General features: G+C 45.1%; 1 protein-coding gene across 1 annotated transcript in view; it reads right to left on the minus strand.

The window, feature by feature from the left end:
- Positions 1-3832: 3832 nt before the first annotated feature.
- Positions 3833-27205, minus strand: part of PPM1L (protein phosphatase, Mg2+/Mn2+ dependent 1L) — a gene marked incomplete at both ends in the record, with an annotated part of 299492 nt that continues 276119 nt past the window's right edge. Inside the window, 2 exons of the mRNA XM_080695487.1 lie at positions 3833-4179; positions 10439-10600. Of these exons, the coding sequence (XP_080551613.1) occupies positions 3833-4179; positions 10439-10600 (509 nt within the window). The remainder of the gene's footprint in view (positions 4180-10438; positions 10601-27205) is intronic.

Genomic DNA, 27205 nt, shown 5'->3' on the forward strand with positions numbered 1-27205 from the left:
CCCAAACTTCTTTGACGCTGAAACCTATCTGGGAGAGCAGCTTTAGAACGTGTGTGCTTTGGAACACTCTCTGGGGGACACTGGATTCTGTGCCTTCTGCAGTGTTCAGATGACTAGCTCAGAAGTCTAGATAATGATTTAATTCAGATGCGATGAAATAGGCCCTGGGAAGGTACCTAACAGACATGCCATTTTCCCAGAGGTGGACAGGGAATGCTGGTGTGACGTACTAAGGCAATTTTGGGATACTATTAAGGAAAAATCACTCTAATGATGGATCAAATGGAGGGAAAAATTTTTCTAAAATTGCTAAAAAATAGAGCTCTGTACAGAGTATGTTTGCCTATGCTTTCAAATGTACAATAAAATTTATCCTTTCTGGATATAAGCCTTACATTGACATAGTTACAGGAGTTAGTTCTGCCAACAATTCATGGGGGGGGAGACCCCAGGTAAATCAAGGTATACCTGGCAAAGGAAAATGAACACTTTGTCTGTGGACCTCTCGTGCATTTCAGTGGCCCAATCCAGTTGTGTGGCCAGTTTCCTAGGATCTCATAAAAAATCATGCCATTGCTGTCTTGCAATCCTGTTTGCAATTTGTGCAAAATGTCAAAATCATTACACGTGTATGCAAGGCGTGTTTCAAATTAGCCAGTTTGTACACGCTTCTTTACTCAGCACTCTGTGTAACACTATTCACGTATACAAGATTCGAGAGGCCAATATCTTCAGTCCACAGCCAGGGTTAGGATGCAGCCACTGGTTGCCAGTAATGGGTACGGGTGCACACAACCACTCTGTGTTAGAACAGCAACTCAGAGCTAATTGTCTTGGGCAAGCTGGTCACATTAAAAAAAAAAAAAAAAGAATTCAGGTTTTGGGAACTAGCTTTGGAGCTTTCTATAAGTATACTTGTTTCTGTAATTAAAGAAGTGTAAATACAGCAGGGCATGGTGGCGCACGCTTGTAATCCCCGCGCTTGGGAGGCTGAGACAGGAGGATCCCACAGGATCAAAGCCAGCCTCAACTACTTAGTGACGCTCTCAGCAACCTAGTGAGATCCTGTTACCAAATAAAGTATAAAATAGGTCTGGGAGTATAGCCCGGAGGTAGAAAGCCCTTGGGTTCCATCCCCAGTAACACACACACACACACACACACACACACACACACACACACACACAGTGTAAATACAGCGAATTAAAAACAAGTTTTCCCTTCCCCGCTTCACACTGCCAGTGCAGTAGCTGCAGAGCAGTAAATTAATAAGGACCCAGGCTTGGCATCTTTCTGGGGGCCCAGAAGCAAGTCATTCAAAGCTTCTCTTCCAAAACACTATAAACCCATCCTAAAATTTGGCACCATGGGGACTATTGGCAATTTGAACTTAGGCTAGCTACGAAGTCCGGGCAGTCTCAGGTGACAGTTCCCACGCTTTGGCAGTGCTGTTTAGGGAAGCTTCACAAGCAAACTTCTCAAATCAACTTCCCTATGGACTAGAGTCAGCTTTCCTGAGCCTCCAGAGCAGGGAACAGCCAGGGCCCAGAGTCTGCAGACCCCCAGCAGCTGGAAGGGTCAGGGAAGAAGTGCTGCAGGAGGAGGGAAGAAGAAGAGTACCTCCAGTTTACATATCGCTATTAGTCAAACTACTATTTTGCCTAGAACTTCTATCTTTAAAATAATCTACAAGCATGTTGGGGGGGGCAGGAAGAGTATGAGATATATATTCTATGAATTGATTCTACAAAGAAAACTTTGGAAGATGCCCTGAGGACTCAGCATTATCCATTAAGAAATTTTGCTTGGTGAATAAACACCAAATTTACTAATTTGGTAGTTTTCCCATTTCATCTTTACCAAAATATTACTATTAATAAAATGTGTAATTTCAAGTAGCTTCCTTGTTATGCATTTTTGGGCTAAGCGACAATGAGGAGAGTTGGCTGTGGACTGCACAACCGGACCTTCAGTTAGATGGTGGTGGGCAGCAGTGACTGTTTGGGGTCAGGACGCCCTAAGTCTCCAAGCAAACCCAGCCCCTGGCCTGACTGTCCACCACAGATCCCAACCGGCACCTGTCTCTTACATCTCCCTTCTCACCCTCACACCCAATACACATATTCAAGTGTCCAGTGTTTCTTAAGGGGCAAATGTTTGAATCTAAAATGGTAGCTGATATTTTGTACTAAGACATTCTATGTCTAAAAAAAATTTTGTAAATAACCAAGACTCTAATTCTAATGTTTAAAATACAGAGTACAAAATAAGCACATCTCTTGGGAAAATATTATTAGTTCTCACTGGGGTCAAAGAAAGGCAAGTTCTCAGAAGGATCAAGACAGACTGCAGCACAAGGCCATCCTTCCACTCTCTCCTGGAAAGCTCTGTAGCTGAAGGCAGGCAGGGGCGGTACTGTGGGTCAGAGCTGACCAGGGAACAGGCCCCTGAGGCTGTAAGGGCACATGCTCACCAGAAAGAACAAACCAGGTACCCTGGGGGTGTGGATGCAACAAAAATCTTATTTGACTGCTGGACCCAGCCTTTTCTTTAACTTCCACTGAGGCTGGTATTAGGAAACAGAAAAGCAAGCCAGGGGCCGAAATCACTCTGGGCCACCAGAGCGATACCCAGGGTTCTTGCTTGAATTCCCAGCCAAGAGTCCCTCTGCTCTCCTCCCTTGGGGCTAGGAGGGCCAGCTGGTGTTTGCCCGAGGAAGGCTAACCAGTGTGGACGAGGGTTTGCAACTAAATGTGAAAAGCTGCTGCCTTTGCAGTGGCAAGCAGTGGCCTGTCCCGGTAGTTCACCACCGACTCCCAAAGTGGCGGAGGCTGGGAGCTGTTTCTGGCTTCAAGGAACGCACATGCAGTTCTAGGTTGCTGCTTCCAAATGCTGCTTGGGAGAGGCTTGCGTGTTAGGAAGCTAGGGGCGGGGAAGAACTGTGCCAGGTCCGGCAGCTGGGGCTCAGGTGCTAATGTCAACAGCTCACTACTTTCTCTCCCAGTGCAAAGAGCCGACTTCCCAGGGGACACGATTCCTTCGGTGCAGTTTCCCTCTATCTACTCTGAAGACTGGAAGTAATTAGGGTGTCATGATTGCTTTTTTTTTCATTTCTCCTAATGTGGTTTCTTGGTAAGACAAGAACTGTGGTTGTCTGGTGGTGAAGTTAACAGCTGCCTATTACATACAGTGGTGTGTTAGCAAAGGTAAGGTCGTGCATGTTTAGGAGAAATATCCAGGCTGGTCAGGTGATATGCAAAGTCTATTTAACTAATAAAAGGAGCAAGGGGAAAGGGTCGGGTCTGCCTCTGCATGCGGGCGCTGGCTCTTCCCTTGCTCTGGCTTCCTACAGCCCAGGGGCAGCCCACAAACAAGCCCTCCACATCTGCTTCTGGGCTCAGAGGAAAAGGAGAAATTCTAGGACCCCTCTGCCCGTCAGGGGGGGCCTGCACACTGGCCCTAACGCTGTGGCCTGTCTCCCCAGCACTGCTGCGAGGGCTCTCCACAGATCTTGAAAAGAATCTTGAAAAGGGAAATCCACCCCGCACCTGCCGTTCATTCCACAGGGGTGGGTTGGTCTACAGCTACCTACCTATATATAATAGACATAAAAGAGTTGGGAAAACATGAAGAAACTGTTTTCTAGCCTCTCACTACACTGGCCAGGGGCACTCTCTGTTCATCACTGAATACAGACCTAAGACCAGCAGGGAGGGGGATTCCGCGTCTGGGAGGGGTGGTCCTAATTACAACGCCCACACCTTTTGCTACATTATCAGAGAGCAGGGTGTCCACAGTCCTTGAGTCTGAGGCAGCTGCGTCCCCAAAGGGCTCACTGCTCTTCAGTTTTGCTGCTATTCCGGAACTTCACCACCATGACTGTAATATTGTCAGGGCAGCCTCTGTAAAACGACTGCAGCACGATGCTCTTGGCCCCGAAGTGGGGTTCATCTAAGCGCTCCTTGATGAACCGCACGGCCTCTTCGTTGCTGAAAGCATCCCACAGGCCGTCCGACGCCAGGATCATGAACTCGGGCTGGAGCTTGTCCAGGTCGAAGGTCAGGATATCTGGGTCTGGGATGACCACGTTGAGATTTTTCAGCGGATAATCCCCCAGGGACCGAGACATGGCCAGGATTCCCTGCACCCTCCAGGAGCCATTGAAACTGATGAAGCCACCTGGAAAGACAGAATGAGCCTGTTAGCTTGTCCAGCTGCGTGGAAGTCGCCACAGGCATGTCCTGCTCGTGAGGCTCAGAGTCCCCACCAGCAGGTCTCATCCTGCGGGCCGCGAAGGCTCCTAAGAGCATCAGTAAGGGCACTGAAGGTAGGAGAGAGGCAAGGGAAAGGCATCGGTTTTAACTTCACAGCACTGCGGCAGCTCAGTGACTGACAGACGGCTCTCAGGTGGGGATCTGAGAGAGCAGCAGAGGGATGCCCCAGAGGCATCACCGGAATAATCGTTTAGCCCAAGGCCATGATTCGCTGTGTCTATATATAGCTCTCAAAAGAGCCCCCAGCAGATTCAGGACTAAGGAGAAGCACATTTTAGCACACCAGCTACAGGCCGGTCGACTGCTCAGATTTGATGCCTGGCTCCGCCCTTCTAGTTCTTGTAACTTTGAATGAGAAATTCTCTCTGTCTGATTCTCTGTCTCCCTAATGGCAAATGGGGACATCATCTACTCCACTGTGTCATGAGAAATAAAGGAGTTATTCCGCATCAATAATTTAACATACTGCCTGGACATAATACTGGACTCAATAATGTTATTTATTAGCTGGGTGTAATGGGCATGCCCATAATTCTAGTACTTGTGAGGCTGAGACAGGATGATCATGTGTTCAAGGCCAGCCTCAGCAACTTAGTGAGACCCTGTTTTAAAGTAAAAAATAAAAAAGGACTAGGTATGTCCCCAGATTAAGTCCCCAGTTTAAAAAAAGAAAGAATATTGATAATGTTATTTATAATTTTTTCCCTTTAACGAAGTAGAATCTTGTTCATTTACATATTTTAGATATTTAATAAATATTTACAGGTAGAATTTATTAGTTATCTAAAAATTAACACATAACTATACTAAGTAAAAATAGTCAATATCAACTCATTGTTTATTAAATATCTAGTATGCGATGTTATGTAAGAGCTGGACCTTTCTTTAAAAAAGTAGATAATCGGGTAGGAGAGAGCGGCCACATACTACTGCAGGCTACAAGCATAAAGTGGTTTTCTTCCAAGAAGACCAGTGGTAGCTAAGTGCCAATCCTGGGTGTGAGGAGCAGGGAGGACGAAGCCCTGAAGCTGGGCTCTGGAGGATGAAGAGGGTCCTGGGAGACCATGCTGGGAGGTGCGGTCAGGTGGGCGGAAGCACTGGGTCTGTGGTCAGACCGTCCTTGCCTCAATTCTGCTCTCACATGCACTCGCCGTGCCCGTGGGCACACAAGCTTGGCTGAAGTTCAGTTCTTTGACTGTACAATGAGCGCTAACATGGTCCTCATAAGACAAGAGCACATGTATGGAAGGCCAGCGGTAGCCAGAGTGGCGAATGACCCTGACTTATTGTCATGCTAAGCAGGAGGGGGACAGATGTTCTGAAAAGAGGACTGGAGTCAGAGAAAGCACACAGAAAGACAGTAAGACTAATCATCGTTCACTAAGCCTTCCTAAAAAATACACCCTGGCCAAATTCCCTAAAAGAACAGAGCAGATACAATTCTCCCTGGAGGTGGTGTCCAAATTTGCTTAGATGAAGAATAACCATTGCTGGATGTGGTGGTGCACACCCATAATCCCAGTGCTTGGGAGGCTGAGACTGCAAGACAGCAGGTTCAAGGCCGGCCTAAGCAACTTCGTGAAATCTTTGGCAATTTAGTGAAATCCTGTTTCAAAATAATAACAATAGCCAGGCGTGGTGGTGCACGCTTGTAATCCTAGCATTCGGGAGGCTGAGACAGAAGCATTGTGGTTCACGGCCAGCCTCAACTACTTAGTGAGGCCCTTTGCAATTCAGTGAGACTCTGTTTCAAAGTAAAGAATAAAAAATAGGGCTGGGGTGTAGCTCAGAGGTAGAATGCCCTTGGGTTCCATCCCCAGTACCACACATGTATTAGTATCGGGAAGAGGTTTCAAAATGTATTTATGTACCAGTATTGGGAAAGATTTCCAATTTTGTAGTAAAGGAAGCCAGGAGCGCCAGGAAAAAGGGCCTCTTTACATTTCTAAAGAGAGACAAACTGCCTCAAGGATAGGAGGAAATCCCAGATCCCCAGGAGCAACTTAACACATCTTGGGAGTGTAACAAAAGGTGTGGATGTCTGTGCCCCAGACAGGGCTGCCTTGGAGAAGGGCAGATATGGCTGGGATGGAGACAGCAGATACCTGGGCTAGGGCAGCATATCTACATATCAAAGTGTACTAGTATTGGGAAGAGGTTTTAAAATTTATTAATATATCAGTATTGGGAAAGATTTCCAATTTTAAAAATATATCTTCCTTACTAAGAAAGCCAGGGCTAGCTAGCAGGAAGAAGGGGACTTGTAATTTACATTTTAAAGGAAGGAAGGCTGGAGCCAGGAAAGAAGGTTTCTTTACATTTCTAAAACAATTTCACACATTCTGGGGGGATAAGACAAAAGGTAGAGGCCTGTGTTTGGAGACAGGACTGCTCCCCCCACCCCTCCCCAAATCCGGCTGCAGAGACAGCAGAAGCAAAGCAGGGGCTGGAGATAAGGGGTAGCATTATCTCCAGATCAAAGGACCTGCCTTGGACTTGGTTGGGATAAAACACTTATTAAACTGGAGTTCTATGGCATTTTCATTCGAATTGCCCCCCTGTGCCCCACTCTGACACAGGGCTGTAACTATTCCTATATTTCTATCTTTTTAAAAAACATCTTTAAATCTTCAGCAGCTGTCCAAGCCATGAATATTTATTCTTAGCTTAGGACAAGAATCCACGGTTTTTCTGTTTGTCTGTTTGTGTGGTGGTGGTGGGGGAATTACTTCTCCCCACGCACACACCATGCACATTTCACCCGCGACAAAAGGACCTGCCCCAGACTTGGTCAGGATAAGAACACTCAGCATGCAGGGACTGTTGGTGAATTCGCTCGAATTGGCCCCCCCCACCCTTCGTGCCATTTCTGAATGCCATGGGGCTTTAACTGTCTTCTGTATTTTTATCTTTTTAATAAACTTCTTTAAATCTTCAGCAAGTGTCCGGGCTATGTATATTTATCCTTAGCTCAGGACAAGAACCTGCAGTTTTACTGTTTGTGTGGTTGTGTTGGGGGAATTATTTCTCCCCTCACACACCGAACATGTTTTACCGTAACAACACACACACACACACACACACACACAAAATAAAAAATAAAAAAAGGCTGGAGTATAGCTCAGAGGTAGGAAGCTAAGTTCAAAAAAAAAAAAAAAAGAACCACTCTAGGGCAGGAGAGGGCTGTAGGTGGTAGGTATGACAGGGAAAGAGAGAGTGCATAAAATGGCAATAACATCTCAAAAGACAGTGCTGGATACTAAGATGACATCTCCACGGGCATCATGTAGACATTCCTGCTGTGCTTATGCAAGTGGTCTACCTGTACCTGAAGGTAGGCTCACAGTGACTCTTATGGGGAACAGTACCTTTGTATGTAAAGGCATTAGAGGACTTTTCTCATCCTGCCTGGTTCACATCAAAGCTTGAGAAGCTGCAAAATCATTGGTCCGCCTCATCAACAGAAGACTCGACTACAGCTTTCACTCAAAATTATTCTGCAGCTCAGCCAGGCATGGTGGCGGCAATCTATAATCCCAGTACTTGGGAGGAGGATCCCAGGTTCAAGGCCAGCCTCAGCAACTTAGCAAGACTCTCAGCAACTTAGTGAGAGACCCTGTTTAAAAATAAAACACAAGATGCCAGGCGTGGTGGCGCACGCTTGTCATCCCTGTGTTTGGGAGGTGGAGACAGGAGGATCACGCAGGTTCGAAGCTGGCCTCGCTGGCTTAAGAGACCCTGTTTCCAAATAAAAATATAAAAAAATAGGTCTGGGAGTGTAGCCTGGAAGTAGAAGGGTTTCCAGGAACCCCAGTACCACCAAAATAAATAAATAAATAAATGAAATAAAATAAAATAAAATAAAAAAATAAAAAACAAGAAGGGCTGGTTGTGTAACTTAGGTCCAGTTTCAGGCTGGGGGTGTAGCTATGAGGAAGAATGGCCCTGGGCCCAGACTCCAGACCACAAACAAACCCTGTCACTCTCTGAAACTTGTTAGATGAATTTGGTTCTTATTTCAGACCCCCCCACCCCCCATAAGCTAAGTCTCCTGAAAGGCCCTGGTCTGACCATCCCCCTCTGACCAAACCTGGTCAATTACCTGGGAAACCTGTCCTCTCCAGGTGCCCTTGGCCAATCAGTGAAAGGGACATTCCCCGCTGACCCCAAGCCAATTACCTGGCTGCACGACCCCCTCCCATGGGACTCTAGCCAATTAGTTCAAAGGGCATTTCTCCTAGCCTATTAGCCCCCAATCTGTAACCCCAAGCCCCTATATAACCCTGATCCCAGCACATGCTCTCTCTCTTCCCGGATTCTTCTTTCTCTCTCCCCCTCTGTCTGCCTGTCTCTTTCTCTCTCTCTTCCTTTCATACTGGCCCCTCCAATAAATCTCTTGGCTACAAGGTGGTCTCTGGTGTGATCAAACTTTGTCCTTCCAAAACTCCTCATCCCCCTCACCGGCTCTGTGTCACCTCAGCCATGATGACCTTGTGATAAACTTTATCCTGACTGACTTTTATTTTGTTGTTTTTGGTAATGTACAGAGATGAACAAGACCAAGTTCTTGCCTGCAAAGAGTTCACAAGCCGGGCGTGGTGGCACAGGCTCATAACCTCAGGATTCAGGAGGCAGAGATAGGAGAATGACAGGTTCGAGGCGACCCTTAGCAATTTAGTTTTTTTTTTGGTGGTACTGGGGTTCCTGGAAGCCCTTCTACCTCCGGGCAACACTACCAGACCTATTTTATACATTTTTATTTGGAAACAGGGTCTCCTAAGCCAGAGAGGCTGGCTTCAAACCTGTGCGACCCTCCTGTCTCTGCCTCCCAAGCGCGGGGATTACAAGCGTGTGCCACCATGCCCAGCAAGCCTTAGCAATTTAGTGATACATTTATTTATTTATTTATTTATTTATTTATTATTTTTTGGTGGTATTGGGGTTCCTGGAAGCCCTTCTACCTCCGGGCTACACTCCCAGACCTATTTTTATATTTTTTATTTGGAAAGAGGGTCTCTTAAGCCAGCGCGGCTGGCTTCGAACCTGCGCGATCCTCCTGTCTCCGCCTCCCAAGTGCCAGGATTACAAGCGTGCGCCACCACGCCTGGCTTGAGACTCTGTTTTAGAATAAAACATAAAAAGGGTTGGACTGTAGCTCAGAAGTAGAATGTCCCTAGGTTCAATCTCCAGTAGGAAGAAAAAAAAAAAAAAGAGTTCATAGTCACGAAGGCAAGACAGGTCAGAGAGCCAGGTACACGTGCGACCGAGCGTGAGGTCCACTCAGTGTGCGGAGGAGAGACAGGAGCACCGACCCAGACGGGAGCCCTGGCCTCAGTGACATGGGCCGCCTCCAGAAGGACACCCTGAGACTGAATCTTTGTGTGTGTGTGTGTGGCACTGGGGATTGAACTCGGGGTCATTCTACCTCCAAGTCACACCCCCAGCACTATTTTAAATTTTGAAATGGTTGAGGGTTGCCTCGAAGTACCAGGATTACAGGTGTCACCACACGCCTGGCTGAAGCTGAATCTTAGGGGAAAAGTAACTGTCATTCACTGGAGAGTGGGAACGGCAGTTGCAGAGACACAGGTGTCAGAAGCAAAGTTCCTTTGGAGAGTGGCTGGTCTCTGGCATGGCTGGAGGGAAGCAGGTTCCAGAATAGGGTGAGAATGGGGCGGGAGGCAGAGCCCAGGGAGCTTTCTTTTGGGTGGCCTTGAGAAATTAAACCTTGAGGCATTCTACCAGTCCTTTTTATTCTTCTTCTTCTTTTTTTTTATTGTGAAGCAGGGTCTTGCTAAGTTTCAGAAGATATCATGAAATTATGAGGCTGGCCTTGAATCTGTGATCCTCTTGACTCGGCCTCCCAAGTACTGAGATTACATATGTGTGCCATCGTGCCTGGCTCTAAAGATTTTACTAACACGCTAGAAAAGGGCTCCTTTGGAATCTTTGGCCATGAAGAGGGGCAAATTCAGTGGCTGCTTATATGGTAGGAAACATCACCCCGTCAAGCTACAGCTACCATGGTAACAGGACTGACTAGTTACCTGGCCAGTCCTGACCAGTCCCTGGGTAACTCAGTGTTTATGCCCCGGAGCTCTCCCAGCAAGCACCTCGCCCACGAGAAGCGGGCAGGCGCTCCTTGGCGGCGGCCACAAGCTTACCCGCTCTCTTTATCCTCTTTCTCTCCTTCAGTTGGTAAGGCTTGTGATCGTGAGACAATGGAATGGCGTTCCCGTCTTTGTCACACAGGACGCCTCTGGAGTCACCGACATTGGCCACGGTAAGGTCTTTATCTGACAGCAGAGCAATCAAACAGGTTGTGCCTGAAAACGAGAGAGAGAGGGACAGGGAGGTCAGCCATGCACGGAGGCTCAGTGGCTTCTCTTGGTTTCCAGAATCTTCCATAATTAAAACTGCTCCTGCTGGCTGGGCGTGGTGGTGCACACTTGTAATCCACCACCCCCCCTCCCCGCTTGGGAGGTGGAGACAGGAGGATCGCGCAGGTTCAAGCCAGCTGTGCTGGCTTAAGAGACCCTGTTTTAATATATTTAAAAAAAAAAAAAGGTCTGGGAGTATAGCCCGGAGGTAGAAGGGCTTCCAGGAACCCCAGTGCCACCAAACAACAACAACAACAACAACAACAACAACAACAACAAAAAACTGCTCCTGCTGGGTGAGAATTTTATTCCGGCTAACCTTGGAATGATCAGTGTTCGTTCAACATTGATCAAATCTGACAGCTGATTTTCTTTACCATGTTAGAGTGTCAATAGAATAGATTAGGATTGCTTGTCATTTTTCTAAATCACTTTGTCTCTGCTACTTTTAATTTAAAATCACCATATTTTAGAGGATTAGGGGAAAATCAAAATGAGTTGGAAGCCTCAGACAACTGGTACATTTTCTTATGTGCATGGTACCGGAGACTGAACTCAGAGGTGTTCTACCACTGAGCTACATTCCCAACCCTTTTCAAAAAATGTGAAAAGAGCCGGGTGTGGTGGCACACGCTTGTAATCCCAGAACTTGGGGGTCCGAGACGGAGGATTGCGTAGGTTAGAAGCCAGCCTTAGCTATTTAGTAAGACTCTCAGCAACTTAGAGAAACCCTATTTCCAAATAAAATATAAAAGGAGTGTAGCCTGCAGGTAGAAAGCCCCTGGGTTCCATTCCCAGTATTTCAAAAAAAATGTTGAAATAGAGTCTATGGCCTCGAGCCTTTTGTCCCAGCATCCCAAGTACTGGGGTTACAGGGTTGCGCCACTGCATCCTGCATGACTGGTAGATATTTCCAGTGTCTCATCGGTGCTGAGTCTCTAAGAAATCCTAGTGGGAAGTGGGAAGGTTGAGGGTGGTGGGTCCTCAGGTAGGAAGAGCCGGGAGATGGCAGATGCCAACAGCTGTATCCTGCGGTGCTGTGATGGAGCTGCTGGTGCCAGGAAAGGCCGCGGCTGCCCATACAGAGTCTGACAGGACGACTACAGGCCAGAAACAGGGCAGCTCCGGGTGTGATGGAGGCAGGCCATCCAGGCAGAGGCAAAGCTGCTGACCACCTGCCTGGCCCACACGGGACAGGAAAGGCCAGGATCGCCTCATTCTTTGGGGAAAAGCAAAAGGCTAAAAGCAAGTAGAGCTGGACACTGTGTCCAGGTGAGGCCTGGTCCATCCCTTTCCCTCCTCTCCTCCCTTCTGACCACGTCACTACTAAGAGATTGTGAAATGGAGAAAACATTATTTGAACAGTTTCCTTCATCGAGTCTCCTGTGCATACAAAGTTATCAATAGCCACGAGCAGGATGGGACGAGGAGGGAAACACCAAGGGCCGTGCGCACGTACGTTCCGTCGCTCTAACCTCATGGGGACGTACAGCTAGAAACGCCAGTGAAAGGATATTTCAGAACGTTGTGAAGTGCACAACTTGTTCGTCTCTGGCCTCAAACTGGTAACTCCTTTACTTGTTAAAATTGTCCTTGAATCTCATTAACATTTCACTCCTCTTTTTTTTTTTTTTTGGTGGTACCGGGGTTCCTGGAAGCCCTTCTTCCTCCGGGCTACACTCCCTGACCTATTTTATATTTTTGAAACAGGGTCTCTTACGCCAGCACGGCTGGCTTCGAACCTGCGCCATCCTCCTGTCTCCGCCTCCCAAGCACGGGGATTACAAGCGTGCGCCACCACGCCCGGCAACATTTCACTCCTCTTTAAAAGGTCATATCCCCTAACAAGAACGTAAACTGCATCTAAATAGATTTTTAGCCTTCATGGAACAATAGTAAAGACTGGATTCTTAAAAGAAGCACAAAGAATAAGTATAGGCCGAGATCAAGAACAGGGAGAACAGTTAGAACAAGTAGAAGCCGAGTAGAAGCCGGGCGTGGTGGCGCGCGCTTGTCATCCCAGCATTCGGGAGGCTGAGGCCAGAGGATCGAGGTTCGCGACAGCCTCAGCTACTTAGTGAGGCCCTCCGCAACTTAGGGAGACCCGGTTTCAAAATAAAGAGTAAAAAAAAAATAGGGCAGGGGGTGTAGCTTGGAGGTTGAATGCCCCTGGGTTCCATCCCCAAACCCACCCCCCCCACACACACACACAAAAGTAATATATATGGTTATATTTCTGGTTGAAATTTAATTCTTAAACCTACCCAGCTCAAAACTGGCTGAATCGAAAATGAAGAAAGATGAAATGCTGGTTAACTCAGGATTTCTAATAGGAAAAGCCTCGTGAAAACAGAGAAAGATAAGGATTGATCTCTCCAGGGTTATCTAGGCAAATTTTGTACCTTAAAAAAAAAAAAAACAGCTATAAAATGACACTGTGAACACAAGCACTTTTAAAACAACTAGTGATTGTTATTCTCAGTTTTTGTATTGGTTACATTTGGCCTGCAATAATTTTCACTTCATTCTAAAATATATAATTAGGTCAATCTGTCTGACATAATCAGAGCATCAGATTCTCCCACAAGGCACTCCCCCTCCTCCCCTTTCTCTCTCATATGCTAGAGATTGAACCCACGGGCGCTCTATCTCTGAGCTACACACCCAACCCTTCTAATTTTTTTTAGTTTGAGACTGCCTCCCTAAGTTGCTGAGGTCAGCCTCAAACCTGTGATCCTCCTGTGTCAGCCTCCCTAGTACCAAGATTACAGGCGTGCTACCACACCCGGCTATGAGGCGCATTCTTAAGTTTGAAATGTGAAACAGAAACATCGCTTTATTGGCCATCACGCAGCTTATGAGCACTGTATCACCTCTCGGAGCCGCCTTTCTCTGCAGGACCCCTTCCCTCCCCTCCTGACGGCAGCTGCCACACCACTTAAGTCTCCGTGGCTGGCCTGGCTGACACTCCTGAGGTCCACACAGTTCTGAGTGGGTGTTTCTTTCTGCCTATACTGCTAGGACCCAGGGAAAGGCTGTGGGGCCGCCATGTGAGAAGGCAAATGATCCACTGGGTGCCTTCCCCACCCCTATTTCAACCGGGGAAGTTCTACATCTGTTAGCTGTATTGAACGATTATATAAGATTTCTTTCCTTTTTTTTTTTTTGGAGTTATTACTGCTGCTAGGAAAAAAAAAAACCTGAAATTTAATCCTTTCTGTGATTAAGAATCACTGAAGTGTTTTAAGCAGGATAGTAACATAATGAGATTTTCCTTTCGAATAGCATCTCAAAGCTGGGCGTGGTGGTGCTTGTCTGTAATTCCAGTACTTGGAAGGCTGAGACAGGAGGATCACAGGTTTGAGGCTAGCCTCAGCCACCTAGTGAGACTCTCAGCAACTTAGGAAGACCCTGTCTCAAAATAAAAAAGAAAATATATATATTTTTAAAAGGTGCTAGGGTGTAGCTAGGAGGTAGAATGTCCCTGAATTCAACCTCTAGTGTGTAAAAAAAAAAAAAAAAAAAAAAAAAAAAAAATCATTCCCGTGGCGCTGTAGAGTATAAGTCAAAGTCAAAGCCATAAACCAGAAGCAATAAGGAGAGAGGTAGAGTTGGTAATGATCTGAATTAATGTAGTAAAAACAGAAGGCAGATTTTTTAACCAGGAGGGGAGGTCACAGAGAATGAGGGAACGGTGGGGAAGGGGAGTCTAGGATATCGCCTTGTACCTGGATGGGGAAGGACTCAGGGGACTCTGTGGACAAGGACTCAGGGGACATCTACCAGGGGCTTCTGGGAAAGGCTGTCTCTTTCACGAAAAGAGGCACACAGCAGAAAAGGCCCATTTCCTTGCTCAGTATGGGCCCTCAAGAAAGGGGGTGTATGCTTCAGGCTCAAGGCAAGTGGGGCTGGCGGTACAAAGAGGCAGGAGCCGAGGCTCTGCAAACACCCAGGCCCTTCAGGACCAGCCTGGAACCCTGTGTTTGTATTCTGTGAGACGGGAAGTCTTCTCTGTGAGAGGGTTTTTGTGTCAGATTTGTTGGTGATGTTCCTGCGATGGTCTGATTTGGGACATCTGGTCCTCTAAGGGGCTTACTGATGAGAGGCCGAGCGGGCAGCTGCTTTGCTGTGCTCACATGCTGTTGGGTATACTGAACATTTATGACCTGGTTTTTGGAGGGAGGGTACTAGAGACTGAACCCAGGGGCATTCTACCTCTGAGATAAACCCCTAGCCTTTTATTTTTTATTTTGAAACAAGTCTTGTTCTTGCTGAGAGTTACCAAGGGTATTTGCTAAGGGTCTCCCTAAACTGTTGAGGCTGGTTTTAAACCTGTGATCCTCCTGCCTCAGCCTCCCAAGTACTGGGATGACAGGTGTGTGTCACTGCACCTGGTAAGTGATTTGACTTTGATGCTTCAGAAAATGACATGCTGCTCTTCTCAGGTGCTCCAGCCAGAAACCTAGGAGTTACCCTCAGCTTTTCTCTTCTCCTCATTCCTGACTTTCAGTGTGTCATTCAGTTCTGTCACCCTCATCTCTACGACGTACTATAAACTTCCTGTCTCTTTCTCTCGTTGCATAGGCTCTAGTCCAGGCGTCACTTAGGGAAATGAGAAATGACAGTGGTAGGTCAGTGTCCCTCTCTCTCGCTCAAGGCCTCCCTACTGATGCCCACATGGGGTGAGCTGTTGGTCAATGCCGGGCCTTTTCACTTCCTGTTCCTTTTGCCTGTTACATCATCCTGTCGTTGACACTGACTGACTAATGCATATGGCGATGTCTCAGCAAGTACAGCATCTTCAGAGAGGGCCTCTCTAATAAGGATCGTGTCTCCTCTTCATTTCCTTGATAGTCCTCACACACACAGTCATGCAGACACCTTGTTTGTTAAAGTATTTTTAAATTTTTATCGGTACACTATAATTGTGCACGATAGTGAGATTTACTGGGATACAGTAATATGTGCACATACCATCATCACTGGCTCCCCCCTTTTCTTCTCCCCCTGTTTCCCTTCCAGTGCTCTGATGGTCTTTGTCCTAATTTTCAGGAGTCCCTTTTCTTTCTATTTTTCTCTCTAGCTTCCACATAAGAGAAAAAACATGCAGCCCTTGATTTTCTGAGTCTGGCTGATCTCAGCATAATGTTCTTCAATTCTTTCCATTTTTTCTGAAAATGACATATTTTGTTCTTTTTTTATGGCTGAGCAAAACTCTGGTGTGCATATATGCCACATTTTCTTTATCCATTCATCTGCTGATGGACACCTAGTTTGGTTCCATAATTTGGCTACTGTGAATTGTGCTGCTATAAACTTGGGTGTGCACGTATCACTACAAAATTCTAATTTTAAATCTTTCAGAAAGATACTGAGGAGTGATAAGGCCGGTTGGTATGGTAGTTCCATTCCTAGTCCTTTAAAGAACCTTCATACTAATATTCATAGTTGTACTAATTTATAATCCCACCAATAGTATATGTGTTTTTTTTCTTTTTTCTTTTTTCTTTTTTTGGGTCTAGGGATGGAACCCAGGGGCTTTCGACCTCCGAGCTACACCGTCTGCCCTATATATTTTTTTTATTCTTTATTTTGAAACAAAGTCCCACTGAGTTGCAGAGGGCCTCACTAAGTAGCTGAGGCTGTCCGCGAACCACGATCCTCCAGTCTCAACCTCTCGAATGCTGGGATTACAAGTGTGCGCCACCACACCCAGCGTATGTGTTTCTTTTAATTAATGTCGATCTTCCCCAATAGAACATAAACTTCACAAGGGTAGAGGTATTGCTTGCTTGCTTTTCCTATTATCACGGTGATGTCTGAAATTATCATCTCCATAAAATGGCCAGAATACACCTTTAAATCAGCAATGATGATTTAAATACAACACCTTGATGATTCGGTCTACGCTGCCTGTAGGCTGTATCCTGCCCCCTCGCCAAGGGATAGGGTAGCTGATGAGAACTGCAGCAGAATAGTGTATTAAGAAGGTTCTATTTCACACAGAGCCTAGCAGCAATAATAGCAATATTAACAACATATCTGAGGCCACAGGATAATACTGAGCAGACGTTAGGGTCTTCTTCCATCAAGACCCGAGGTGCCAGGATGGCAAACCATCTTTGTGGGCTTCCACACCAATACTAGTAGTGAGGCTTATGTGAGTGTCCTGGGCTGGGCTTGGACAGAGGGTCCCCCAAATGGCACCTCCCTGGGTATCCCTTTGTAACTGAAGCTGTTTCCCTTCACCATATGCTGAAGAGCAGAAGGGCAGGAATAACATCTGGTAAGAAGAAACAGATCTAGAGCCAGGTGTGGTGGCTTGCAGGTTCCAAGACAGCCTCAGCAACTTAAACCATTTCAAAATAAAAAATAAAACAGGGCTGGGGAGGGTGGATGCAGCTTAGAGGTAGATGAACCCATGTACCAAAACCAAAACAAAACAAAACAAAAAAACCCCAGGCATATTACAAATGACAATATTCTTTTCCTCTGACGGTCTCTTCCCCAGCAGACACAGTCATCGATACAATAAGATGACTAGAAGAAATGAGAACCAATGTGTAGTACCAGAAAGAGCTTTTCCACAAGTGAAGTGTAGTACCTTAAATAAGAAAAAAAGAATTCTCTGTAATGGAGAGGAGAACCATAATTCAAGCTTTCTGAATTTGATGGGGTATTTATTTAATTTCCATACTTCAGCAGAGTTAAGCGTAGATCTATCAACTGATTCTAATGAAAACTATTTGAAATCTGAAATATTTTTTTAACTCACACTTCAACTATCATAATAGTAATGTTCACTTCACATTAGGGTGCAGCTCATGGGCACTGATCTTTTTTCAGGTTGAGACAGGAGGATCGTAGGTTCAAGGACAGCCTCAGCAAGCAGTGAGACTCTTATCAACCTAGTGAGACCCTAGTTCAAATTAAAAATAAAATAGGGCTAGGGGTGTAGCTCACAGGTAGAATGCCTTTCAGTTCAATCCCCGGTATCCCAAAGAATAAACTTGTAAAAAAAGACCTGCTTCCTATTAAGCTGTTCACATGGACCGGGGAGTCTTACCAAGCCACACAGGTCCTCTCGCAGCAGGAGCCTATGTCTGTGCCCTCTGGGCAGAACTGTCTGGAGGAACAAACAAGCCGACTAGCTTTGTGATATTCTCATAACTACTGCTGGCTTTTAGTTCAGATGTTAGCAATGTCTTAAAATTAATTTATAATTACATAACCAAACTGAACTCTAAAAATTAATTTCATGGTCGCTTTAATTCTTCCTACCAGAGGAGGACTGGCTATGCCTTTCACACCGTCGTGTTATTTTGAGGGTTCTTTTCAGTGTGATGTCTCACTTCTCTCTAGGGTTCCCCCCAAATTACTAGTACTGGCTCTGCCTCTTTGTGAATGCTATGAGACTGCGGGTATAACAGGAAATTCCCAAACTGAGTTTTATTAAAAAGGGCATTTTCTTTTAATGAAACGCAGAGAGGAGAAAGGCAGAGGGAAGAAAAGGGGAATAAAAACAGCCTGGAAACAAGAGGCACAGCCTGATTCATCTGATTCTTAAGCTGGGCGTGGTGGCGCACGCTTGTAATCCCAGCATTTGGGAGGCTGAGACAGGAGGATCGCGGACAGCCTCAGCTACTACTTAGTGAGGCCCTTTGTAACTCAGTGAGACCCTGTTTCAAAATAAAGAATAAAAAATAGGGCTGGGGGTGTAGCTCAGAGGTAGAATGCTCCTGGGTTCCATCCCCAGTACCGCCAAAAAAAAAAAAAAAAAATTATACTTTCAGGTGGGCTGTACACCTGTAATCCCAGTACATTGGAGGCTAAAACGGGAGTATAGCAGGTTCAAGGCCAGCCTCAGCAACTTACCTTGTTTCAAAAATGAAAGGGCTGGGGTTTAGCTTATCTAAGAGGTGGAATGCCCTGGGTTTATTCCCAGGTACCACCAAAACCAAAACAACAACAACAAAAGCTTTGTTTTTCTTTGAGTACGGAATCAACCCTCTTCCCTATCGTTTCAACCAAGAGTAAACCTGGCCTTGGAGGTTACTAAGTTAGCCTAACTGAAGCCAGTACAGCTGTGATTCTGTTAACACAGTCCTGTGCTGGCGGGAGCTAGTGGGGGCCGTGACTCAGGTCCCGCGCCTTTTCACTCTCCGGGCCTCATCTCTCCGTTGGAGGCACTTATTGTCCCAGGGAAGATTAGGATTGCTATGGCTGAAAGGCAAAGAAAAGTTTTAAAGAGATTGTGGAAACTCAGAAAGAGACAATATTCTGAAGAGAAAAATATGTTTGAGTATCCATTAGCCGAAGTCCCGCACCGTTCAGCCCATAGGTTTATGAAGATCAAGCTGTGGGACATTGAGTTTTCCTGCCCATGAGTCTTTTTTGTTTCTTTGTTTGTTTGTTTTGTTTTTACTGCAGATTGAACCCAGGGGTATTCTGCATCTGAGCCACACTCCTAGCCATTTTAATTATTCTTATTTGTTTATTTTCAAGCAGAGTCTCACTAAGTTGTCGAGACTGGCCTTAAAATTGGGATCCTCCTGTCTCAGCCTCCTCAGTACTGGGATTACAGGTGTGTACCACCACTCCTGGCCCCATAAATCTTTTCTTCCTGTTCTCCCTGGCCAGGTGGCAGGGTGGTGAGTATGGGGGAGAGAGACAGGAGAGACAAAACAAGAGGGAGTTTTGGATGGCGGGATCTCCAAGAATTATGTGGAGCTCAAAGAACAGAAGATTCACACTTGCTTCCTAAGGCCTGCCCAAGAAACCAGAAACCTGCCCCGGTGTGGAATGTGTGCACCTTTCAACCACATGGGGACCCCGGGTCACCCCAGCAGATGCCTCGAACTGAGATCCTCCTGTCTCAGCCTCCCAAGCACTGGGATTGCAAGTGTGCACCACCATGCCCGGCTTCAGGCTGTATTTTTACATGTTGATTTTGTGGCTATGTGATGTGTGTGTTTATGTATGTCTACTGCATACCGCGTATCTTGAATTTTTCAGGGCTAGAAATTATGAAATTCAATTTAAAAAATAAAACAAATGTCGACAATATCAGACAACCAAGCATGACTTCCCTGGCCAGAGTCTGTGCAGATACATTACTTAAGAATTCCAGCTAGAAGGCAAAACAGTCCCAAAGCTGAGTTTGCCCCTGTGAAGCAGGCCACTGGCGGGTCCTGTAGTTTCATGCAAATTATTTCCAGATGATCTTTTTCATCCAAACAGAACACTGACACTTATATCCCCACCCAAAGGAGCACAGCAAGGATTGTACAATTATGTACACTTAAGATAATGAACCCTAAGCAGATTAGAGGTCAATCTGATACAATAATTATCAATTATCCAGCTAGTTTGAGGCTCCACAGACTGTAAGAGCGACAGTAAAGCTATATCTCCAGGAAGGCTGCTGCCCCGATGACCTGATAAAATCCTGAATTTAATTCCATCTGGCTGCAGACCAAAAAGAAATATTCAATCTATACATCCATAACTGAGAAAATACAACCACGGTATTTTATGAAGGTGGCCCTGTTTCTTTTGTTTCTCTTGCACACCTCTAGCTCTTATATCTAATCATCTAGGACTGTGTGTGTGTGTGTGTGTGTGTGTGTGTGTGTGCACGCGCTTTAAATGCACTGACTTGATGATCTATATTCCTTGCCCTGATACTCAGTGCCTACCACATCTGAAACACCAGGCTCGGTCCTGGTCCTGAGGCAATACAGATGAATGAGACACGGTCCTTGATTCCGGTGCTCTAAATGGACACTTAGAACCCAGCCTGGCAACTGTGCTGAGGAAGCCTGGGCGTGTGGGCAGGTGATGGAAGCGACTTGGCTCAGTCTGAGGGGAGGTGCAGGCTGGTGGAGACAATCGCAGGGAGGGGCCCAGAGGAAGCCAGGCATTAGCTCTCTCTTGCAAATGCAACACAGAAAGAAGTTCACATGGCTCTTGGTACAAAGGAGGAGGTAAAGAAAGAATCTGCAAAATAAAAATGAATGAAAAAGCCAGGCATGGTGGTATATACTTGTAATCCCAGTAGTTCAGAAGCAGAGACAGGAGACTTTCCGGTTCTAGGACAGCTTCAGCAACTTAGTGAGACCCTGTTTCAGAATAAAAAAAAAAAAATAGCCGGGCGTGGTGGTGCGCGCTTGTAATCCCCATGCTTGGGAGGTGAGACAGGAGGATCGCGCAGGTTAGAAGTCAGCCGTGCTGGCTTCAGAGAGACCCTGTTTCCAAATAAAAATGTAAAATAGGTCTGGGAGTGGAGCCCAGAAGTAGAAGGGCTTCCAGGAACCCCAGTACCACCAAAATAAATAAATAAATAAATAAATAAATAAATAAATAAATAAATAAATAAAATAAAAATAGTACTGGGTGGGAGTGTCGCTCAGAGGTAGAATGGCCCTGTGCTCATCCCACAGTATCACAAATAAAGAGGATTTTTTTATATTTCACTTTCAAAATAAAGAATAGGACATATGCTTGTTTATGCTCTTTGACTCAAATATTGTCAAATCTTGAGTTTTGTTTTAAGGAAATAATTGAGTTTTATAAACAAGTAATGCTCTCAGAATTCTTTTGAATAGGAAACCAATGGAAATAGCTAAAATGAGTAGATAGAGGATAACATGCATTATAAAATGTCCAAATAAGCTTCTGAAGAACATGTATTATCATGGGAAAGTACTTATGTCAAGTGAAATAGGAAATAAAAACTGCACATAAAAATTTAAAAATATATTAACATTTTACTTAAAAGAATTGTAAAAATTATTTCAAATGCATTTAATTAAATATATATGTAAATATATATGTCAAAAATATAAGAAAACAAAAAGTAATGTTAGTTATTCAAATTTATCTAAAAATTTAAAGGTTTTTCTGAATGTTTCCAAGTTTTCTAGATATACTCGGACTCATTTATAGAAACTTTACTCCTGCCAAACCTAATGCTTTCTACTTCTACATCCCGTGGGTTTTAGGAACTTTCCCCCTTCCTGCTTCTACCATGCTCTAGAATGACTGGACAGGAATTTTTGTTGAATTCAGTTTTCTTCACTAAACCAAGCTGTCATATTGGTAAATTACGACTACAGTTATGCAAATGAGATGTTGATAAGCAAAGGCCTGAGAAGCAGGTGCCACAGGCCCCACCCAGATGGGAGGCTTAGAGGGCCCCGGCCTGCTGACACTGCTGACACTGCACCTCCGTGATGCCACCATGCCCCAGGGTAGGAACTGCTGCTCGGGAGGGGACAGAGGGTGGCCACGGAAGGCAGGGGAAGTGGCAGAGGCCACGGGAACTGGCTCAGGAAACACATGCACAGGGGTCTTTGAACGGGAGAGCCACGTTGTACAGGGGAGGGTGGTGAGTATATTCCTGAAAGGGACACTTGCCGAGTGGATGTCGCAGAACAGGCACAGAGGGTGGTGAGGAATGGGAAGATTATTATTTACAAGATGCTGGAATCTCAAAGCAGATGTCAAGTCACAGTCACTGCAATGAGCCAGGCACTCCACTTTGCAGCTCATGCAGACCTCACCTCATAGAGTTTCACAAAAATTCTATAAAGGGCATATGATCATCATCATTACCCTCTTTCCTCCATTCGACCAACAGGGAACAGTAGTTTTGAAGTTCACACAGCTTTGAAGCGGAAGAACTAGATTTTGAACCCAAGTCTGATACCCCAAATCAAGCTTTAAAGAATTCCTGCAAGGCACAGAACCGTATTAAAGTGTGGAGAGAAGCCGGACATGGTAGCACATGCCTGTAATCCCAGCATTCGGGAGGCTGAAACAGGAGGATCCGGATTTGAGGACAACCTCAGCTACTCAGTGAGACCCTGGTTCAAAATAAAAATAAAATAATAGGGCTGAGGGTGTAGCTTGGAGGTAGAATGCCCTTGGGTTCCATTCCCAGTACTTCAAAAAAAAAAAAAAAAAAAAGGTGAAGAGGAGGCAGTTGATTTGGGCAGCAAGTGTTTTATTTAAACATTCTTTTAGAAAAGTTTATATTTGCTTCCACTAAAAAAATGAAGGCAATATATAAACTAGATAGTTGGGCACAGTGGCACATGCCTGTAATACCAGTACTCCGGAGGCTAAGATAGGAGGACTGACTGAAGGTTTGAGGCCAGCCTCAGCAATTTAGTGAGACCCTGTTTCAAAGAAAAAAATTAAATTTATAAAAGGGCTGGGGATGTAGCTCAGAGGTAGAATGCTCCTGGGTTCAATCTCCCATACCATATAAATATATATATTTCATTAGATGTTCAAAATACCCTTCTGGTATAATATATAAGTGTCGTATAATGTATTTTTAATTGTATTTGAATTCATAGCTGAACTGGAAGATAAGTATGTGATTTCCCTGGAGAGCAGAGACAACAAAAAAGTGGAAATCCCTAGGGTTAAGTGAACCACAGTTGCTGCTTACTTTAGAAACACACCACCAGACCGTACACTCTCCTAGCTTCACAAGACGGTCAGTGTGTGTGTGTGTGTGTGTGTGTGTGTGTGTGTGTGTGTGTGTGTCTTGGGGTATTTAGAGTACAAGGATTCCAGTGCATCCGGGTTAGACAGTCTTCAGAGTTCGCAAAGTGATACCACACGCTTCTCACAAGGACTCTGACTATATTACTAATTTTTATTTAGCAAACGAGGCAGCCGGCTCAAGGATTGAGAAACCAGTTCCGGATCGGCGGCTGCTTTGCCACAGAAGCAGAACTTAGCATATCAGCGGCACCCACCAGACCTGGAGCCTCTGAGGAGTAAAACGTAAAGCCGCTGATTTCCAAGTGTGCAAGTATCCAAGTAACTTAGTAGTTACAGTCCCGAGAGTTTAAATGGACACTTAAGGCTTGAGCTACGTGATCACAAGGATCCAGGAGCTGGCTGGATTGGCTGAGAACAAGGAGATTCTGTAATTAGATAGGGAAGACTGCTCCAAGTAGGCCTAAGTCCCCTCTGGACCTCAGCTGCTTCACATGTAGACTGCAAGAGGCATCCTTTGAACTAAAAGGAAGAGCCCTGGGAGGGGCCCAGCCTCCGTTTGTTTATCTTAACACTACTCTCAGGACCCCTGGAAAGCCCTCCTTCTGGCCGACAGCTCAGAGCTTCTCACAGACCCACTGGCCTCTGGAGCCACTGTTACACTGTTTTCTGGAGATAGTTTTTTCACCTATCACAGCCTGCTTTCCAGGCAAATGTAGTCAATCTCTGACTTGAATAAAAAATAAGGGTTTTAACCACTAAGTGGGATTAATGTCACTGAATTTTGTTTAGAGTTCCCACTAGGGAAATATGTCTCTACCTATTTTACTTTTTGGAGCTCCTGAATTAAAAAAAAAACAAAAAAAAACAAAAAAACCTTTGGGAAGCCTGGTGCGGTGGTGCATGCTTGTAATCCCAGTACTTGAGAGGATGAGACAGAAGGATCGCAGGTTTCTGGCCAGACTCGGCTACTTAGTGAGGACCTCCGTAGGTTAGTGAGACCTTGTTTCAAAATAAAGAAATAAAATAGGGCTGGGGGTGTAGCTTGGAGGTAGAAAGCCCCTGGGTTCAATTCCCAGTGCTGGGGAAAAAAAAAAAAAGCCTTTGGGAGCTTCTCTTAAGGATGGAGGGGAAAAGGGTGTCTCCCTACATGGTTCCCTAGTCGGTGTGGCCTCATATGGCTCCTGGAGGAGTTAGAGGTTCCAAAAAGGCACTATTCCTGATCTGCTGGGCTTCTGCAGCTCTGGAGGCAACAGGAGTTCTGCTGAGCTTAGAATGATGTTTGGATTGCCTCTCTAGTAACCTGCTAGCTAGCCTGCTGGGTGAAGTTATTTTTCATCCAGTGGACACTTAACACGCACTTTTTGCTTGAGTAGGTGCTGGGGACTTGGAAATAAAAGATGCAGTCAGTAGGTGAAGAAGTCACAGTTTAATGGGAAAGAAAGGTAGGACAAAAAACAACAATTCCATTATGATTGAAATTGACAGTGGTTAGATGCCAGCCTGCAGTGGTGTGAGGAGTTTCTTGAGCTAAGTTTTGACTGATGGGTAGAAATAGCCAAGAAAAGTGGGTGGGGAGGATGGATGTGTGTAAGTATATATGTATGTGTTTTACATGTGCAGTAGGGGATGGGAAGCTGGATAAATAAATGAACAAGAAGGGGATTATTTTTCTCTTCCATACTATATATATACATATATATTCTTCACCTATTTTATTTTTCAGTACCCAGGGGCATTCTATCTCCAAGCTATACTCTCAGCCCCATTTTTTATTTTTATTTGAAACAGGGTCTAAGCTGTGGAGGGCCTAAGTAGCTGAGGCTGGCAATGAACCTCTGATCCTCCTATCTCAGCCTCCCAAGTACTGGGATTACAAGTATGGGTCACCAAGCCCAGCCCTATTTTACTTTTTATTTTGAAGCAGGGTCTTGCTAAATTACTGAGGGCCTCACTAAATTACTGTGGCTGGCTGTGAACTTGGGATCCTCCTGTCTCATCCTTGAAAGTACTGGGATTACAAGTGTACTCCATTATGTCCAGCTAACTTTTTTTTTTTTTTTCAGTATTGGGGATGGCACCCAGGGGCATTCTACCTCCCAGCTACACCCCTGGTTCTATATTTTAGTCTTTTTTATTTTTTGAAACAGGGTCTCACTAAGTTGCAAAGGGCCTCACTAAGTAGCCGTGGCTGTCTGTGAACCCCGATTCTCCAGTCTCCACCTCCCGAATGCTGGGATTATAAGCATGTGCCACCACATCCGGCCTTTCCAGCTAACTTTTATATGCTTTTTTTTCTTTGGTTGTTGTTTGTTTGTTTTGAGGTACTGGGGATGGACTCCAGGGGCATTCTACCTCCAAGCTACACCCCCTGCCCTATTGTGTATTCTTGACTGTTTTTTCTTTATCTTTTTTCTTTTTTTTGTAGTACTGGGGGTGGAACCTAGGGGCTTTTCTACCTCTGGGCTATACTCTCAGACCTATTTCATATTTTATTTGGAAACAGGGTCTCACTAAATTGCTGAGGCTGGCTTCAAAGTTGTGTCATCCTCCTGTCTCAGCCTCCCAAGTGCTGGGATTACAAGTGTGCACCACCATGCCTGGGTTGATTTTTTTGAAACAGGGTCTCACTCAGCTGCAGAGGTCCTCACTATGTAGCTGAGGCTGTATGAGAACTGTGATCCTATGGTATCAGCTTCCTGAATGCTGGGATTATAAGCATGTGCCACCATGCCTGTCTTCCAGCCCTATTTTTTATTTCTTATTTTTGAAACAGGGTCTTTCTGAGTTGCAAAGGGACTCACTAAGTAGCTGAGGCTGTCCTCAAACCCAGATCCTCCTATCTTAGTCTCCTATATGTTGGGATTACAGGCATGCAATGCCACACCAGGCCTTTTTATATGTTATTTAAATGATGATGACTAGGAGATCTGACTCAACATGAATCCAAATATGTCAAACCTGAATATAGAAATAACTGACATTAAGAAGTATCAATGCTCTTAAAAATAAGTGAGTTGCTAAACCGGGCATGGTGGAACATGCTTGTAATCCCAGTACTTGGGAGGCTGAGACAGGAAGATCTGGGTTCGTGGCCAGCCTAAGCTACTGAGGGAGGCCTGCCACAACTTAGTGAGACCCTGTTTCAAACCAAAGAGTTAAAAATAGGGCTGGGGGTATATTTTGAAGGTAGAAAGCCCCTGAATTCCATTCCCAGTAACACACAGAATAACAGAGTTGCAAATATTAACAGAGATCTATACATCATTTAAGAAAGTTGTGTTTACAGCCAGGCGTGGTGGCGCACGCTTGTAATCCCAGCATTAGGGAGGCTGAGACCGGAGGATTGCGGTTCGTGGACAGCCTCAGCTACTTAGTGAGGCCTTCTGCAACTCAGTGAGACCCGGTTTCAAAATAAAGAATAAAAATAGGGCAGGGGGTGTAGCTTGGAGGTCAAATGCCCCTGGGTTCCATCCCCAGACCCGTGTTTTTCGTGTTTAGAAAGAAAACACGAAAAAGCCAAATCTCACCCTGACTTTAGAATGTTCACAAATTATTCATATGAAATTTTCTGATTACTTAATTGATAGTGAAGATTTTGACCATATGCTGTAGTGCCCAATTATAGCACTGTAGAAAGTAAATTACCATACTTGATTTTCTCTTACTTTATTTTCCGTTCACATGTTTAACCTTATGGAGAGTCAGGAATTATGTTGCGGTTACTTGCCTGCAAGTCGAAACTGATGTGCAATGGAAAATTCCCAGCCATATGGGTCTTAAGAACACGTTACAGCAGTCACTTGATTACGATGGCTGAATGACATCTAGTTGAGTTTTTAAAACAGAGAAGTAATGCCTTAGTACGACTGAAGAATTAAACCTCTAAGGCCATAATTTAGAAATAATTATCAAACTATGTATTGTACTTAAAAATTCTAATTAAAATGATGAAGTATCACTTCTTGAAAGAAATATCTTAATCTAAAGAAGAAAGCAGAGTTGTCTGGGGATAAAAACTATATTTCACTACAT

The sequence above is a fragment of the Muscardinus avellanarius genome (assembly GCF_963383645.1).
Source record: "Muscardinus avellanarius genome assembly, chromosome: 5".
NCBI lineage: Eukaryota > Metazoa > Chordata > Mammalia > Rodentia > Gliridae > Muscardinus > Muscardinus avellanarius.